The 19,845-nt window shown below is 43.3% G+C and overlaps 1 protein-coding gene and 1 long non-coding RNA gene across 4 annotated transcripts in view; one reads left to right on the forward strand and one right to left on the reverse strand.

Moving 5' to 3' along the window:
* The window catches only part of FRMD4A (FERM domain containing 4A), a 515,353-nt gene that overhangs the window by 131,578 nt on the left and 363,930 nt on the right, over nucleotides 1-19,845 (forward strand). For 2 of the 3 annotated variants that reach the window (XM_006066017.4, XM_044928110.2), the window contains exon 1: nucleotides 16,200-16,434. The exons of the other annotated variant lie outside the window; for it this stretch is intronic. In XM_006066017.4, the coding sequence (XP_006066079.3) occupies nucleotides 16,342-16,434 (93 nt within the window). In that variant the 5' untranslated portion in view covers nucleotides 16,200-16,341. Of the gene's footprint in view, nucleotides 1-16,199; nucleotides 16,435-19,845 lie in introns of those variants that run through there. 3 annotated transcript variants of the gene reach the window in all.
* On the reverse strand, nucleotides 9,566-10,474 carry LOC123329252. Its single transcript, XR_006544626.2, has 2 exons — nucleotides 9,980-10,474; nucleotides 9,566-9,794 (listed from the first exon to the last, which is right to left on the reverse strand). It is a non-coding gene; the product is annotated as an uncharacterized LOC123329252 (long non-coding RNA).

Consider the following 19,845-nt stretch of genomic DNA (forward strand, 5'->3'; position numbering starts at 1 on the left):
CTTCCAAACTGTGCCATTTTGCATTCCCACTGAATGAGAGCTCCTGTTACTTTACATTCTCGCCATTTGGTATTATCAGTGTTTTGGATTTTGACCATTTTGATAGGTAGGTAGTGGTATCTCATTGTTGTCTTAATTTGCATTTCCTTTATAATAATAGATGATTTTGAGCATCTTTTTAATACCTTTGCTCTTTTGCCAAATATCACTTGGCTGTATTTATGTAGGTTTATTTCTGGGCTATTTATTCAGTTATATGGGTCTAATCTATTCTTGTACCAATAGCATACTGTTTTAATTAGTGTAACTTTCTAGTAAGTCAAAGTTAGGTAGTGTCAGCTCTTCGACTTGGTTTTTTCACCAATATTGAGTCAACTAATCTGTATCTTTTGCCTCTACATATAAATTTCAGAATCAGTTTGTTGATATCCATAAAATTGTTTGCTGGGATTTTGATTGAGATTGTATTAAACACATAGATCAAGTTGGGAAGAACTAGCATTCTTGCAATATTGAGCCTTCCTATCCAGAAACATAGAATATTTCTCCATTTATTTTGTTCTTCTCTGGTATCTCTCATGACAGTTTTCTCATTTTACTCATATAAATCTTGTACATATTTTGTTAGAATTATACTTAAACATTTTGTTTGGGGGAGTGTTAATGTAAATGGGAGGGTTTCCCTGGTGGCTCACATAATAAAGAACCTGCCTGCAATGAAGGAGACCTGGGTTCAATCCCTGAGTCAGGAAGATTCCCTGGAGAAGGGAATGGCAACTCACTCCAGTATCCTTGCCCTGTGAATTCCATGGACAGAGGAGCCTGACAGGCTACAGTCCATGGCGTCACAAAGAGTTTGACACAACTGAGCGACTAACACACACACAATGTAAATGATAATATATTTTTTTTAATTTCACTTGCTCATTGCTAATATGTGGGAAAGCCATTGACTTTTGTATGTTAACTTTGTATCTTGTAAACTTCCTATAATCACTTATTAGTTCCAAGTATATTTTTGTCAATTCCTTCAAATTTTCTACATGGATAATCATGTCATTTGTGAAGACAGTTTTATTTCCTCTTTCCAAATCTATATAACTTTTGTTTCTTTTTCTTGTCTTATTGTATTATGTAGGACTTTGTTCAATAAGATATTAAAGCAATGCTGAGAAGGATATCCTTTCCTTGTTCCTGATCTTAGAGGGAAAACTTTAAGTTTATCACTGCTAAGTATGATGTTAGCTGTAGGGTTTTGAGGATATTCTTTATCAAGCTGGGAAAGTTTACCTCTGAGCCCTAGTTTACTGAGAAGTTTTTTTTTTTTTTTTATCATGAATGGGTGTTGAATTTTGTCTAATTCCTTCTCTGCATATATTGATATGATCATGTGATTTTTTTCTGTAGCTTTCTGATATGATGAAGTACATTAGTTAATTTTTGAATGTGTAAACAGCCTGGGATAAATCCAACCTGGGCATAGTATATAATTCTTTTTATATCTGTTGTATTCTATTTGCTAATATTTTGTTGAGAATTTTTATATCTATGTTCACAAGAGATATCAGTCTGTAGTTTCCTTTTCTAATAATATCCTTGTCTGGTTTTGACATTAGAGCAATGCTAGCTTCATAGAATGAGTTAGGAAGTCTTCTGTCTGTTTCTGTTTTCTGGAAAAGGCTGTTGAGAATTGGTGTACTTTCTTCTGTAAATGTTCAGTAGAATTCATCAGTGACTCCCATCTACCCTCTGACTTCTCTCAAGATTTTTTCTTTATCACACATACAAGATTTTTTTCTGTACTCTATGTTCATAGCATAGAGTAAAGTAAACTATTTACAATAGCCAACCATCTAGGAAACAACCTAAATGTCCAAAGACGGATGGATAAAGAAAATATATATACACATGTATTCCAATAGTAATATTCCATATAGTAATATTGAATAGTAATATGGAATATTACTCAGCCATAAAAAGAAAGAAATAGTGCCATTTGTAGCAACATGGATGGACCTAGAGACCATCATGCTAAGTGATGTAAACCAGGAAGAGAAAGACAAATATCATATGATACCACTTATTATATGTAGAATCTAAACGATGACACAAATGAACATATCTACAAAACAGAAGCAGACTTACAGACACAGAGAATCTATTTGTGGTTGCCAAGGAGGCAGGGCAGGGGGGAGGGACGGATTGAGAGTTTGGGATTAGCAGATGCAAGCTATTATACATAGAATGGATAAACAACAAGGTCCTACTGTATAGCCCAGGGCACTGTATTCAGTATCTTATAATAAACCTTAATGGAAAAATAGGAAAATACTTTTTTAAAAAACAATTTTTTCCTTTGTCTTTGATCTTCTGAAGTTTAACAATAATATTCCTAAGTGTAGTTTGTTTGTTTGTTTTTGTGGGGGTTTTTGGTGTGTGGTTTTGTGGTGGGGGCTGATTTTAGGGTTTTGTAGGTAGGGGGATTTGTCTGGTTTGATAGTCTCTGAGCTTTCTAGATCTATGTTTTGTGCCTGACACTAAATTTGGAGAAATTCTCAGTCATTGTTTCTTCAAACATTGCTTCTGTTTTTTTCTTTTTTTCTCTCTTTCTTCTATTCCCATTATGCTTATGTTACATGTTTTGTAGCTATCCCGCAGTTCTTGCATATTCCATTCTGGTTTTATTTGCAGTCTTTTTTTCTCTTTGCTTTTCAATTTTAGGAGTTTCTGTTGTCATATCCTCAAGCTCAGAGATTCCTTCCTCAGCCGTGTCCAGTCGACTGATGGAATCATCAAAGGCATTCTTCATTTGTCTTACAGTGGTTTTGATCTCTAGAGTTTTTGATTCTTTCTTAGAATTTCCATCTCTCTGTTTATGTTATTCATCTGTTCCTTTATATAATTAACCTTCCCATTAATGCCCTTAGGATAAAAATCATTGCTTCTATTGTTGCTGTTTGTTTGTTTGCTTTCTGGTCTGATTTAGTTCCAACACTCCTTACATGTCTGACTCTGGCTCTGATGCTTGTTCGACTGAACTGTATCTTTAAACTGTTTCTCACCTTTGAGGAAACCTTGTAATTTCAAGGTGGACATGATGTACTGTATAAAAGGAACTGTGGTGAATGGGCTTTTAGCAATGAGGCGGTGAGGTGAGCACTGGGGCATTTGATAGTCCCGTGTGAGGTCTCACTATTTTAGAAACCTATGGCCTTAGGCTGTGAATTTCACAGCACTTCTCAGGGATTCCCCCTTTTAGGTGAGAGAGAATGGATGGAGGGGGCTGGAGTTGGCATTTCCCTTCCTACAAGTAGGTTATGCTCTGATTCAACCTCAACTGTTTAGGCTCTGGTAAAACACTTTCTCCTGAAGGCAGCCTTGTTCAGAAGCACAGAAGGCTCTGCTGTATACATACACATCCCTAAAGAATACTGAGAATGAGCTTCAACGTCACATGGATTTGAGGTCTCAATCACAGCTTTGCAAGTGTTTAATCTTGATGAGCTTTGTCTTCCTCATCAAAATGTAGCTAATACTACCCAGGTTATAGGATCACAGTGAAGGTTTAAAAGAGGTCATTTAGAGCAAGAGCCCAGAGCCATGCCTGATGCAGAGGAGGCACTGGGTAAGTAAATTATCTTCTTCCCTTTGCCTTCTCCTAGAAAAGGTATTGGTTGGTTGGTTTTTAAATAAATTTCATTTATTTATTTGTAAATTATGGCTGCACTGGGTCTTTGTTGTGGCTCACAGGCTTTCTCTAGTTAGAGCACGTGGAGGCTTCTCTAGTTGCAGTGCTTGGGTTCTTTAGTTGCCCTGTGGTGTGTGGGATCTTAGTTCTTCAAACAGGGGTCAAACCCACATCCCCTGCATTTGAAGGTGGATTCTTAACCACTGAACAACCAGGGAAGTCCCAAGGCATCGGTTTTAAGTCCCTAACGGTAAAAGGTCATATCCCATGTCTTTGCCTCTAAAGCTCTCTCTCACTCCCATCACCAAACCTTCCCCTTTGAATGATCAGGGGTTTGGGTTCTGTGGAAGGACGGTATTTGCTCCCTGCCTCAATCACATCAACCTGTGGCCATTTCTCCTGACTCCTTCCAAAATGGCAGCAGGTACCTCATCCTGAACTCACCCAGCAGCGGACGGGGACAGAGCCCTGGGCACAGGCTGTGCTTGGCTTCTGCTCTCCATCTGGGATCCCCTGGTGGGGCCTTTTAGCAAAGGGACCTGAGTCTGCAGCTCCCAGTAGAGAGCCAGGGAGAGTGTTCGACATCCCACATGGCTTGGAAGGATAAAAGCCCATGTATGAATGAGGGGATGTGGTATCCACAGCCCAGTGTACCCCTCTCTGCATTCCTGGGGACCATGGGCTTTCTCACATGCGTCTAATTGTCTAGAAAGAATATTTGCAGCCGAGTCCCATTAGCCTTGAGTTTCCTCCGTAGCTCATTAGAATGTCTAACTATCTCAACAACAGCTGTTTCCATATTGACACTTCCTTTCCAGGATTACAAAGATCCACTGGGGGATTTCGTGGGAATGCAAGGCTTCTGCAAGATGAGATAAAAGGGACACATCAGGCGTAGTGTTCATAATTAGCTGTCACCACTCTGAGGCTTCTGTAGCTGCTGCAATGCTGCTAGGCTCACAAAAGGAAGTAACACGTGTATATGCGTGAGCATTCATACACGCAAACACAACCCAACACTGAGGTAAAGAGTTCAAAAGGTGAGATCAAGACTTCCCTGGCAGCCCAGTGGTTAAGACGCCACACTTTCACTGCAGGGGGTGTGGGTTCAGCCCCTGGTGGGAAAACTGAGATCCCACATGCCATGCAGCATAGCCAAAAAAAAAAAAAAAGGTGAGATCACTCAAAAGCATGAACGACCCTTCAGGACTGGCTCCAGAATTGATGACAGTGCCTTTGCTGATGTGTTTGTCTTTTCCCTTTTGTCTGCCTATCCTCATCTTGTTTCAAAAGATGTATGGTGCTTCTTTCCGAGGTGTAGCTTAAAGGCTAGGCATTTTAAGCTATCGGCCATTTTCAACAGCCATTTCAATAGCATATTCATGGACAGAGAACCCGGTAACAAGACACTGAAAGAAAAGACACCAGAGGAAATGAAGCAGGTCTCCTGAAACATTTACTCGTTGAATTAAATAACCCCAGTATCTGGACCCCAATCTGTCCATTCAGAAAGAGGTCTGGCAATCTGGCTCTGCTTCTACAGCCAGCATCTGCAGTCAGCATTCCACGTACACCTTCTCAGGGCCATGAATGCCCTTCTAATTACCACTCACTACCCCCAGGCCTTATCTGGCTCAAATTATCTTGAACATTGCTCCTTCTCTTGACAGTTTCTCATTTTTATCAAAATTATACGTGTGCATGGCAATTTTCATAGCATTTTAAAGTTGAAGAATACTGGACGATTTATAAACACAAACAGCAGGCTCCATTTCCACTTCTTTTCATCTCTTGAGTCCCTCTCCCCAGGGGCGCCATGGACATTTTCTTTCAACTGTTGCTTCTGGTAGTTAATGCCAGATTTCTCGATCATCTGTTTATACTGTGATTTCTTAATCACTCAATTTTGGGCATTTTATGCTGCCACCCTGAGAGATGAGGCTTAGAATTTACTTCAGTTGTTACTCCACATCCCTACAGGCTCACACATCTCCTTTCCTATTTTCTCAAAGTATCTATATCACAGTTTAAATCAAAATTCACTTTTATTATGACTTTCAAGGTATTGTTTACAGCTGACAACTATTGTATAGTATCATTACATAGCCTGGATTTTCCAACTTTATGTTTTTCCAGGAATTAATAGTTGCCTTATTTAATTATTCGCTCACTTAATATTCTATTATGCCCATCAAGTATTTTTCTCTAAGATCTTCAATAGAGCTGTGTCCCTCCTCTCAATTTGGCAAATTCATTTTTTGCCACTCAATCTATTCTTTTTTCTTTTTTTTGAGGCATCCTTCCTAGATCCCTCCATCCTCCTATACCAATTGAACTAGCTCTCTTAAGTCTCCTAAATGATTGTCTTCTTGAGGCTCCCTTTTCTTCACCATTATTCTGGGAATCCCTTTGCACCTGTCCTGTGATTCATTCTCCTTTTCTTGGAACTCAGGTTCTCCTCTTTGTAGGTTTAACTTTCTTTTCCTGGAGATCGTCTTCCAGTAAGCTCCTGAGAAAAAGTCCATAAGAAGTAAATTTTTGTGTTCTTGAATGTCTTCCCTCACACTTGACTAATAACTTATCTAGTGGTTATGTGTCTGCTGTTGAAATCCAGACCTACATTTCCAAGCTTGACTTCCCTCTTTAGTTTCAGGTCAGAACGTTCATGCACCAAAAATTCTGTACGTTCAGAGCTACGTTTATCATCTTCCAAATCTCCCCCGTCTCCTGTGTACTTATCTGAACTTATAGGACCTTTCTTCCTCTAGCCCCTCAGTAGAGAGGAACACTATTCTTCCTTCCAGCATTTATAACTTGCCAACATCATGTATTCAACCTTTCACCATCATTCTAGCTCTGGAGTTAATCATCACTCATTTGGACGATTGTGTTGACATTGTAGCTGCTCTCCTTGTCTCTACACACCTTGACTCTCCATTCTACCCTTCATCCTTTATCCCTCAAGTTAAAAATATTCAGGAAGGTAGTATCATTCCTTTCAAAAACAACTTTTAATGACTCTTTCTTGCAAATCAAATAAGATCTAAAATACATTCTTCTATAGCATTAAAGTCAGAATATGGTCTCATTGTCATTTGTAACCACCTTGTTCTCACACATGTGATTCACTGTCTCATTCAAGTTTCACAACAGTCTATTATCTGTGTTCATGCTATAGGGGTTTAAAATTCAAATAGTATAGGCTATGCAAGCAGACAGTAATAGAATCCCCTACTCATCCTCATTTAAATCTAAGGATTTGCCCACTGAAAATATTTTTTCTCATTTTGGCCATGATTTGATATTGAGAAAACATTTGGCATTTTGACTTACAGGAGCCCTCTAAGGCACACTCAAGATAAGCCACATTCCTAAAATGTGTCACCCAACTTCCTAATAGATTCAAATGTTTTCTTTCCTCTTCTAGGGCAAATACAGACAATGCGGCTTATTACAGAGACACCTGGGTAAATGGGCACTTACCCTTGGGAGTGACACACTCCTGGGCACAGGAAAGAAAGCAAGCTGATGGCCCAAGAGAAAACCATCCCTTTTTGCAGTACCAAAGATATCACTTAAACCAAGATGAACCTCTCTCCTATTGAAGAAAATTGCATGTTAAACTTCTCCTCTCCGGGAAAAGGAAGCATGGAAATTAGCAGCAGATTTAAGAGTGGGTCATTTACCACCCAATGCTTAACTGAAATTTGACAGCTAAAAGATAAATCAAAAGTCAACCTCCATTGACTGTTTGGAAGTATACTACATATATATTCAGCTAATCCTGGGTGGTCAATACCACAGATAGGGACATTATTTATCTGTCCATTCTAGGTGCAATTACACAGTTTAACCAGTACAAACAGCACTTCATAAATATCGCAGATCAATGCTAGTTATCAAAATCCATCCACAACCGATAGCACATGAAAAAGGGTTTTGCAAAATGGCCTTGAAAGCCAATCTACATGACCAGTCCCACACAGGTCAGCTTATTGACTTCTTAATCACACAGGCATCCTGGCAACCTTATTGATTCCTCAGGACCTGGCCGTGACATCACTCCTAACAGCACATGCACTCAGCCATTATTGCCATGCAGAAAAGCCATCATTCCATGCTGCGGCCATCGATTGCCTGACTTAGTCTCATGCTGGGAAGGGCAAGTGAAGCTCTGATGAGGAGGCAGGGGGCAAATCATACCCAGGTTCCATGTGAAGAACTTTCCTGTGGAGGAATAAGATCCATCAGCTGCTTGCAATCCAGGAGCTCTGCCTGTTCCCTCTTTCCCTGGGTGACTAGTTGAAATAATCCTGCCAGCATGCTGATGAGTCCTTTATTTGATGTCCATGAAGCAAGGGTTGCTAAGACAGAATATGGACTAATCCTCCACATAAACCATTAATATCTTCCACTTGACATTCTCTTCCCCTTGATCACTATCATAAAGATTGAATGGGATTCTGGGATGCTTGGTTAGTAAGCAAGGTTTCCATCAGCAAAATGCTACGTTTTCTTCCCTGTCCTGGAAGACTGAGATCTTTTCTTTTGTGATGGGATGTGTGTCTTTGAATTGATGGAGATAGAGGGTCTTACTCTGGACTAATTAATTCTATACCCAAATGAAACATCCTCAAGAGGGAGTTCTCAAAATCTTTTTATCCCACCAAAAAAAGTGGGGCTTAGCTGGATGATCTTTAGGGAATTCAGATGGATGAAACATAGCAGGATATTGTATGAAGAGGGAGAGAAGTAGATGGTGAGGCCCAGGAAGGCCGTTGTGGTAACAGGAAAACAGAGAGACAGAGTGTGTGTGTGTGATTTACAAAAACCTTTCACAAACATGATTTCATTTTCTCCTGATGGGTAGGTGTTCAGTAACCTTCCAGGTGCCAGGTCAGGTATAAGGTCAGCATTCTTTCACTTCCCCAGAGACCCTCATCAAGGACAGGAACTGAGTTTTAGGGACAAAAGAAAACTCTTCCAATAAGCAAAAGGTTTCTTATGTCCTCAATTCTAGGCACATCTCGGAGAGTGTAACAGTTCATCAACTGTGAGGCCACTTACCGTGGACCCCGGACAGGTGACTCCACTTCTCCCTACCTTAGTTTCTTCATCCAGGGAAAACAAGGGTACCTGTTTGATAAGGTGTTGTGAGAATTAAGGGAAGGACTGTATTTAAAAAAAAAAAAAAAAAAACACCTTTAGAAGAGTTCCTGAAATAGACAACATTGGTTTAGACAAGGGTAAGGTTAGTGTGGAGCTTGGTATGAAATACAAGTAGAGCACAGACAATGTTGTCACCTCAGAAGCAAATAATAGATTCACCTTCGTCCACCAAACCTTTCCCAGCAAGGATGAGCGGGAGTCAAACTGAAGGATTCGGGTAATACTTCTTTTCTTTGCCTGGATGGTCATGGAAAAAATCTGTTCCATGAAGCCCAGGACAGAGCCCAACTAGATAAAAGAAGCTTGCCACAGAAAGAGAGGAAAAGGGGTAGGGGGAAGAAGGGAAGGAAAAATCCATCTGCTAACTCAAGCTAGCTACCATCCTACCCACTGCTTCTTCCAAATGCCATAGGAGGAGGGAAGGTCTGTCCAAAGCTGGGTAATGACTACCATGCCTAGCACCAGGGCAAACCTTAGTTCCAACCAAGAGAAACCAAAACTCCTGCACGGGGACCTGTAGATAATCCCACAGGCTCTGGGCACATGAGGTCCAGGGACACCAGTGTTGCTCCACATCTTGGTTCTGTTCTTTGGGATACTGGGTTTCATGTTTGGCCTAAATTCCAGCCACTTTTCAAACAGAAAATTACAACTGTCGGCAGTGTTTCTGTTTGCATAGCCTCAGTCACAGCTTACTCTAATATGATGTGACAAGAATCACCCAAGTTAGCTGAGTTAGGAGCTGGTGCAAAAGGTGCTGGAATGTTGAAGAAAGACAGGGTTTCCCGCCCTCCTGCTGGAGGGATTTTCCAAACTGGTTAGGAATGTGTTGTCTTCTTGTGTTTGGGTCCATCTCAGCTGATCGATTCTCTCATCTATTTTACATGACAGTCGTTAAAAACTCCACACTTCATTCAAGAGTCAGAGCCGGATGATGCTGGACGTGGGGAAGGTGGGAGAGGTCAAGTCAAAACAGTCTCTCTCTGGATCAGACAGGGGTTTAAACCCAGTCTCGTCCTTGCAGGACGCCTGTGCATTCCTGGAAGTCCCTGCCCACCTCCCCACCCCCACCTTACCCACTGCTAGGGATTTCTCACTACAGTTCCCAGGCACAAGCGATACCTCTTAACTTTCCTGAACCCAATGCCGGCGTGTGGGGAAGGCGGACAGGAGGCGGTTCTGCCATCAGTGATTCTCTAACACCAGGCAGGTCCTAGTCTACCTGGAGACAGCATCATTTCCCATGCGTTGAGGGCTCAGTCCTACAAGCCTTCCCCACCCCCAATTTCAGACACTAATTGCAAGTCCAGGTTGTCATGACCAGATGGCTGTAAATCAGATCTTCTTTGGGAGTTTGGTTCATTTGCTAGAGCAGTTTACAGAACTCAGAAACATTTTAGTTACTAGATGACCAATTGATTATTAAAGAATCCAACTCAGGAACAGTCAGATGGAAGAGAAGCATGGGACAAACTATGAGTGCACCCATCTCCCGCACATCTCCAACCAGAAGCTCTCCAAACCCCAGACTACTGGGATTTTATGGATGCTTCATTACATAGTCAGGATTAATTACATCATCAGCCCTTGGTGATTGATTCAACCTCTAGCCCCTCCCCTCTCCCCAGAAGTCAGGGAGTAGGGCTGAAATTTGCAGCCCTCCAGTCACAGGCTGGGTTCCTCAGGTGACCAGCCCCATTCTTAGGTGTCCTAGGGACTTCCCAAACTTCACCTTATGAATATAACAAAAGTTCCTCTATCACTCCCACTGGTTAGAAAATTCCAAGAGTGTTAAGAGTTTTGTGCCAGGAAAGGAGACTAAGACCAAATGTATATACTTTTTTATTTTTTAATAATTGTATTTGTTTATTTATGGCTGTGCTGGGTCTTCACTACTGCATGGGCTTTTCTCTAGTTGCGGCGAGAGGAGGCTACTTTATCGCAGTGTGCAAACTTCTCATTGAGGTGGCTTCTCTTGTGGAACAGGGGCTTGAGGGCATGCAGGCTTCAGAAGCTACAGCTCCCAGGCTCTAGAGCGCAGACTCAGTAGTTGTGGTACTTGCTGCTTCACGGCACGTGGGATCCTCCCTGATCAGGGATTGAACCCATGTCCCCTGTGTTGGCAGGCAGATTCTTTACCACTGAGCCCTCAAAGGGAAGCCCTCAAAGGCATATTTTTTACTATAGATCACAATATCTAACTCTCTCCCAGGTGGTCACATAAAATCCCTCTCTTTGCCCCCAGCCTCCATCTGCCTTCCTCCACACAACACGCTAAGCACCTGGGATGAGCCAAGGCTGTGGGATGGGAGTGACCTCCTTCCTTTTGCTTCCAGCGGCTGCTCCAGGCACCCCCCTTTCCCGGTCACCTTCCCTGCGGGCACCCCACAGCCAGTCCCTTCCCCAGGTCTGAGGTGAGGGACAAATGGCGCCCCCTTCACTCTCATCCTCCTGCCTGGACATCCTGAAGGGAAAGTCAACTGAGGGCTTCAGAACCTCCCTCGCAAACCCTTGAGGGGGGTTGGAAGAAGGTGGCGCCTGCTGCCTTGAAACCACAGATAAAACTTAGCAAGAGCCCTTTCACATCCTCCTCAACTGACAAGAAATAATGGCTTGAGGTGGATGTTGGGAGAAGCACCTCAACTGCCCGCTTTCTGTTGTCCTGTTTCCCCAATATGAGTCATAGTCCACCTTTCACCAGAGAAAGGATGCAAGTGGCCAAAAAGGCCAGGGCTGATGTTTCTCAGATGGACTCTGTCCTTCTTTCTGGAAGGGCACTTCAGCTCACCTTTCTGACACTTCTCAGCTCACCACCTTCTGCCCCGACCCCAGACTCACAGTGACCTCAGGCTGCCCTCTGACCCCTCCCCTCCCCCACAGCATGCCCTCAGTCACCTCCCTCAGACACTCTCCGTCCTATAACCCCTTCCCTTTGTGTTCTGCCAAATGAACAAAATCATGCTGTGCGAATGAACTGACTGAGTGCCAGTAAGTTACAGTCAGTGGTGAGACTGGCATCCACATGCCCCTGCTGCTGCTGCTAAGTCGCTTCAGTCACGTCCAACTCCATGCAACCCCACCAGGCTCCCCCGTCCCTGGGATGCTCCAGGCAAGAATACTGGAGTGGGTTGCCATTTCCTTCTCCAACGCATGAAAGTGAAAAGTGAAAGTGAAGTCGCTCAGTCGACTCCTAGCAACCCCATGGACTGCAACCTACCAGGTTCCTCTGTCCATGGGATTTTCCAGGCAAGAGTACTGGAGTGGGTTGTCGTGCCCCTGCCGAGGGCCAAAAAGGACTGGCCTCACAAATGGTAACTGCAGGCCCTGGGCCAGGAGTGGGGATAAGCCCTTGGTTCTAGTGTGTCAGGCTCACTCTGGGCAGGAGAGTACAAAGATCAGTCCCCATTCTGTGCCCAGTGTTCTCCCAGGAATCACTCGTGGCACACTCCCACGGCTGCCACGCAGGTGCCCTCATGGTCAGTGGCCTGACGTGGAAGTCAGCATCGTACCCGGGCACACACATCACCCCAGGTGACCTTCCCTCCAGCCTCCCACTAGCTGTGCTGTTAGGAAATGCTTTCCCCCAGACAGGCCATTATTCCCTGACCCCCCTTCTCTCTCCCCCTGCTATCCCTGACCATGAACTCCCATTTGATTGGATACATCTTACTTCATTGATTTTCCTGAAATATCGCTTGATTGATTCCCATGCATTTTCATTCCAGAGTTTGAATGTGAATACTTCTCACTAACATGGGAAGGAAATATTCAGAATGAACAACTAAAAAGCGCCACCAGCCTAGAGTGGGTGCTGTGCTCCCAGAGGCATCAGAAGCAGCAGCTTCAGGAACTCAAGAATGGAGGTCTATCATCTCCATACCATTTCCCAGCAGGGCTCACTGATACCCTGATGGGGCAAGATCCTCCCAGTCTGTCCCCTGTGCATTAGGCTGCTGCTCCCTGGAGGCAAAGGGAACCCTATCATCCACCACCCTGGCAAAAACATGCTCTAAGTAATACAGCTGCTTGATGGTATCAGCAGGGGATTGGTTCCTGGACCAATCCCAGTATCGGTGAATGCCACATACGTAAGTTCCACCAATTGCAGGTCAAAGCCTGTCTCCAGGTTGGTTGAATCTGCTGATGGGGGTGGGGGTAGCCAGCTGTACCCCATTTCAAAGGCTTAGCTCCAAGGGACATCAAAGCAGTGGTTCCAGAGACACTAGCACTGCTCCGTCTAACACCATTTCCTGTATTAACATTCTCTCTTTTTCAAAGACAGTGGTCTTCCCATTCCTCTGCTGGGCACTGTGGATACATCTCTTTTTTAGATTTCCAAAGTGCTATAATCGGATAAAGTCCTCTGCAGTAGGTGAGAGTACAAGGGACCAAGTCAGGCCCTGAAATCAGCCAAACTGACTTTGGTTTTCATCTTAGCTCTGACAGTTCTAGCTGTGCTACCTTGGTCAACTTATTAACCCTCTCTGGGCCCTAATTTCATCAATTGTAAAACATGGATGTTTGTATATGCTCAGTCATGTCTGACTCTTGGCAACCTCATAGACTGTAGCCTGCCAGGCTCCTCTGTCCATGGAACTTCCCAGGCAAGAATACTGGGAAATGGGTAGCCATTTCTTTCTCCAGGGGATCTTCCCGACCTACCCAGGGGTCAAATCCAAGTCCCTTGTGTCTCTTGCATCAGCAGGTGGATTCTTTACCACTGAGATAATAAAACTTAATTCTGCCACGCAGACAAGTCATCAGTAACCTTCCAGCATGTTGCCTGGCAATGGCCGAGCATTCACTAAATATCAGTTACCCTCACCTCTCTAAAGTGGTCATATCTGCTAAGGTATGGGTTATATCCACTCCCAAGAAACATATTTGTATTCTAACAGTGTAACAATAGTCTTCTGAAAATAAATACATTAGATTCAATAATCAATTAAAACATGTAAATCTCAAACACCTAGAGTAAGACCGTCAGAAAGATAATTTTGAACAAGTTGAACTTTAAGAGCCTTCAAACCTCTCTGAGGTTTGAGGTTCAAACCTCCTACTCTGTGGGGACTGGGGAGGATTCTCTATTAGCTGGGAGGAGGCGCCAGTGCTGATATGAGAAATGATCCTGCCCCACACCCTACCCCTAGGGGAGGGGGGTAGAATGTGTGGGGCTCAAATGTGTGGGAGTCTGGCCAAGGGTTATTTTTTTTTGTTTCCATTAACATTCTCTTCTATATGTATTTTAACTTTAATCAAAGGCATATGTTTTTGTTTTATTTGCACTTAGTTCATCAAAGTGTCTCTTATGATCTGAACTATGCTGCAAAGACTTGAGCTCTGCATCGAAACCTTCATTAATACCCCTGGGAAACAGGAAGTTGCATTTAGTCAAATATAAATAAATCCAGCTCCCAGGGGCTTTGCCCTGGCCTGGGTCAGGAAGAGATGGTGACTTCTCTGTTGATCTGATCCATGGCCCCCCTCTCAAGCTACACTTGCAAACAGAAATCCCAGGGCTCTGGCCAGATCAGGGTTTTGAAAATGTGCCTCTCCTTTGTTCAAAACCATTGTGGAATCAACAAGGAAGAGAGACTTGATTTGGCCAGGTTACTGGGTAGCATTCCAGATGCATTTCCACCAGGCAGTGCAGAAAGGAAATGAGAAAGAGGAAGAAGAGTTAGCCTAAACCACCTCGCCAAAGACTCTGTGCAGGTCATGCTGGAGAAATTTCCATCTCCCCCCACCCCGTCTACCCCCACCCCTTCCCTCTCACCCTCTCACTAACTCTCCAACTGCACATATGGAACCCATTACGAACAAAGCCCGATTGTTGTATATTTGGAATTTCCCACATCAACTTGATGCTTTCTTTAACTGCCTCTTAATGTGTGTCTGAGTTGGGTGACCAGACCCACGTCTCCATTCCCCCACCCTCACCCCCAGGAACACCCTCCTTCTAGGAGTGTTTTCCGGATTCATTTTCAAGCAGTGTAAAATTCCACTTTTTTCCCCTCTGCACCCCACCCCCACTTCCCATCAGATTCTTAGAATAAATAGAACTTTCTTTTCCATCGTTTTCAATAAACGGGTCTGTAGAGAATAAATAAAAGTTGGTTCCCAAAACATAAGAGTGATATTAGGCAAACACCCAAAAGCCTGGGATTTTTACAAAGGAAATGGCATCCCTTTCATAAAACGCCACAACAGAGAGAGCAGCGGAGGCAAAAATTAGTTAAAAAGAAAAAAACCCTAAAATACCTCCAATCCTAGAAGCCCCTTACTTGTTTTTCCTGTTGAGTAATTTTGTCTGCTATCGAAATAAGCAGGTTTAGGGAGGAGTAGAGATGAGGGCAGTCTCATAAGTGAACAATATGTCAGAAACAAAATATTACAGGACACTTAAATTTTTAGAGCATGTGTGCCCTCGGTCGGAGAAGCTTGTCTGATGTAGAATTACACCATCTGATTAGAGAAGAATATACAAATGTGATGGGTGAGTCTGAGCGTAGATAGTCCTTTTCAGAGCCTTGTAAAATCAAACATAATTTCTTCATGTTTATTGGCACACATAAAAATCAATGCTCTGTAACACAAACATTTAAATGAGGAGATGCCAAATGGGAGTCTGTCTGGTGTATTTGATTTGATTCATCTGAACCATGTGATACAAACATTTTCTCCTTTCTTCCCTCAGACTTCCTCTTTGTGGATGCCATTCACATATATAATTAACTGTATGCCTACATTTGTTTTCTATCTGTTGGAAAGCAGGAAGAAAAAAATATGCACGTCTGACGCTCAGGGTCGTACGTATAATTTATGACTACAAAGAGGGACTCCCCCTCAAGTCCCCACTGTGTTATGCCACTGCCCTTCAAATATTTTCCCTGTGTCCAGAAGAGAGTGAAATCAGAATGCAGAATTGCACATTAATCTCTGCACCAGATGGTGATATTCCAAATAGTCTTTTTAAGGTGAGCATGTGACCTACTGTACGGCCGAGGGGCTTTGGAGTCACGTGACAGAATGAATAATACGTCTGATAGGGTTTCCATTAGACAACTGACCTGGTTACCGTCTGGAGCCGCGGGAAGCAAAGTTGACATTTCAGGATCACTCCCCCCAGAAGCGTCACTCACTGGCCCACTCCTGGGACGTGCAGCCTCACCGAGGGACCGACAGGCAGGGGCAGGCAGGAGGGAGTAGGGCTGAGCTGCGGGAGGCGCGCTGAAGTTGCAGAACTTGGGCTCTTTTTTTTTCTTCCCCATCCCCCACCTCCAGACACACCACATCTTGACTCATACGGTCGAAAGAAAAAAAAAGAAAAAACCCTCTTTCAGTTATTTGATATTTGGGAAACCTCCAGGAGACCATAACTTAGTTTTGAGGACGCCTCCATCTCTGCCTTTGCTGGGAACAGATACACACACACACACTCTCACTCACACTCACGCAGACACACTCACCCACGGCTCTACACCATGGTGGTTCAAGCTGCAGTGGCTCCAAATAGATCCCAAAGACTCCTACTGAAAATTCCGTATGGATCTCTGAGAAGACGCAGTGTGGAGAGGGTAAGCAACGTGGCGGGCTGCTTGCTTTTCACCCGAGCAATTGCTCCAAAGCAAAGGAGTGGCTTCTTTTCATTGTACATAGCATCCCTTCTGGAAGTCATGTTTTCCTAAAAAAAATTCAAATTCCTGGGACTGGAGAAATCTGTAGTATATGCAATTTTATTCTTAACAGATAATGATAAGAAATTTGAAGCAAATTCTGGTCGGCTGTGCATGGAGGTGGGAGCTGTTAGAGATGAAAGATGAAAGATTGGGGTAGGGATTGCCCTCTGGAAAGAGGATGGAAGATGCGGGTGCTTGCTGAGAAGAGCTTTGGGCTGTAAAACCTGCTTTCCTCTCTGGTGAAACAGATCCATTAGTGCAGCACGGCTGCAAATTCCCTGTCCTTTTCTGGGTGACAGTGTCTTCAAAGGAGGTGATAAAGACGGAAGGAGCTGTGATGCTTTGAGGGTTTAAATGATGCACTTGGTTGATTACAATCCCCTCTGTTGTTTCGTTGTTGTTTCAAATACCTTGCTATCATTCAGTTTTGGTTTTTTTTTTTAACATTATGGATGGTGGCTGTGTTAATTTTCTGAAAACATGCTTACTTTACGGTAGCGCCTGGCAGAGAAGATGCTGTAAAACAATAACAGGGATTTGTCCTTCTCTGGAGTGACTAATACAGTTTGGGGGAATGACTGTCGTTAATGCAAATCTGGTCATACTTAGGATGTGGGGGGCTCATGCATGTGGGGACAGTGCCCGTATCCACACATGAGGGGGTCTCAGAAACACCCAAAATCTGTTTGCATTATGGAAGGCCCCTCTGTGAGCTGTGGATGTCTACTTAGACGTTTTAGGTTAAGATGTAATCTTAAATCAACAAGGCAAAGAGGATCACAAACTGCTCTCATGATAGATCAGCGAACCTGCTGCATCTTATAAAGGGGAGCAGCATCTAATTCAAGTGACTTTTTCTGGTTTGTATACTGACTACTCAGTAATTTTTACATTTAAGGAAAACATGATTTAAGTTTTAAAAGTAGGATGGGCAATCTAGACTTCCAGAGGGAGTTGATTTCCTGACTTTCTATGAGTTACATTTTTTTCTGCCATTTGAGTAACAGTGAAAAAACTTCACTTCCTTTTCTTACTGTGTGTAGGTCTTTCTTCTGAGACATATTTCTTGGGCTGCATATGAGGGTCATCAACTTAAATGTATTCAGTGTCTAACGTGTGCTCTCTTTTATACCAAGAGCTTTAGATTATAGGACCAAATGTTATAGCAAAATTTACAAATTAACTGTTATGTTTACAAATGTAGCTTATCTTGAACGTGATTTTGGGTTCCAGTGAAAATTTTTTGACCTGTATCATAATTAAGTTTATATAATATGTTCTGTTCATGAAAACTCACATGCAAATGTGAGTTGCCCACACCAGAGCTGTACCACGTGACAAAACTAACGCGAGCATTATCCTGCACATGTACACACAAAATCCTCAGTAACCTATTTAACCATAAGAATCTCCAGATGGAGGTGTAATAAATCACGTATGTTTCATAAGTCCAGATGTATGCAGGCACCGTTTCTGTTATTTGTTTAAGAAAAGCTGACAATATATGAACACGGTGTCACATATGAAACTTGTGTGTTGCATGTGTTGGTGTACACTGACATTCCAGACACAGACCTATGTCCTGCCTTTGGACACACCAGTGTCGCCAGGGTCTCAGGAGTCTAATCTGAAAGCTTCTGGGCCCTTAAGAGAAGCATGTCCATCAGTGGAGCATCAAATGTCCTATTAATCTCCATGGCCAGCTGTGAAGTGGAGGGGTCCGAGATCCCATCACTCACAAGAGGAGCCCCTTTATGTTCCTATGAGGCTCCATACTACCCTCCACCATGGGGGAGGGGGAGTCTAACTGGAACATATGATGTCATGTCGATTTCAGTTGGATAGTTTATGCCATTATTGGTTTTATGACAACTTTCAGAATCAGCATCATATATTTATATAAAAAGGGGGCAGGAAAGGCTAGAGGTGGCATCTACTTTCAGGGCAAACACGGAGAACCAGTGCTCTTTTCCTGGGACTCCCTGAATTCAAGAAGTGACAGCTTTCTTGGTTACATCAGCAGTTTACATGGTGCCAGACATCAGTGATTTCAATGGCCTCATGATATTTAATGGCGGTAAAACTTTGCATTTCTACAACACCTTTGCCCAGTGCACTTTGTAGGGAGGCACAGAGAATTGGGCTTATTTATTGCCCTTGCCCTGTATGAACAGGGAGACCAAGACATGTAGAGGTTTAATCTTCCCTCTGAAGACATACAGTCAAGGACAGAGCAGGACTTCAATCAGGGACCTGATATATTACATCCCTGCCATCGAGTCCATATTTCATCACCTTTGCTCCCTGAAAGAGCTTTGACATTGCAACCTGGCCCTGAGAAATGGGCTATACCCAGCTTGTCACTAGTACTTCACAGAAAAGGAAACTTACCAAAGACAGAGATTCTGGCAACCAAAGAGAACCCATGACCTAGTACACTGGCAGTCATGCGTTGTTCAGGATTAAAAACAGGGGCTTCTGTTTTCCAACTGCTAGAAGTTGAGGTGAAAAAACAGGAATGCACATTTCTAACTCTGCTACTTTGACAGCCATCAAATCCTGAATTACAAAAACACTCAGACTGGGAGACCAAGCCTGGTTCTTGTTCATGTTTTCACAGACTGCCATCAGCCCATCACCATGCTATGCAGAGTGGAAAAAGACATCTAAAATGCCTGTGTTTGGTAATATAGCAGAGATTAGGGATCTGGGGTTTATATAAACGAAACAGTTATAAAGCATACAATAGTCATACAATCCAGCTACAGTTAACTAATGGAGATGTGTGTGTGCTAAGTCACTTCAGTCTTGTCTGACTCTTTGCAACCCTATGGACTGCAGCCCACCTGGCTCCTCTGTCCATGGAATTTCCCAAGCAAGAATACTGGAGTGGGTTGCCATGCCCTCCTCCAGGGGATCTTCCTGTCCCAGGGAGTGAACCCACATCTCTTAAGTCTCCTGCATTTGCAGGCAAGTTCTTTACCACTAGCACCACCTGGGAAGCCCAAAGTGGAAGCTCTAGTTACTCAATAGTGTCCAACTCTTTGCAACCCCATAAACTGTAGCCCACCAGGCTCTTCTGCCCATGGAATTCTCCAGGCAAGAATACAGGAGTGGGTAGCCATTCCCTTCTCCCTGATGGCTCAGATGGTAAAGAATCCATCTGCAATGTAGCAGACCCGGGTTCAATCTCTGGGTCAGGAAGATCCCCTGGAGCAAGGAATGGCTATCCACTCCAGTATTCTTGCCTAGAGAATTCTATGGAGAGAGGAGCCTGGTGGGCTACAGCTCATAGGGTCACAAAGAGTC

This window comes from Bubalus bubalis, chromosome 14 (genome assembly GCF_019923935.1).
Source record: "Bubalus bubalis isolate 160015118507 breed Murrah chromosome 14, NDDB_SH_1, whole genome shotgun sequence".
Taxonomy (NCBI): domain Eukaryota; kingdom Metazoa; phylum Chordata; class Mammalia; order Artiodactyla; family Bovidae; genus Bubalus; species Bubalus bubalis.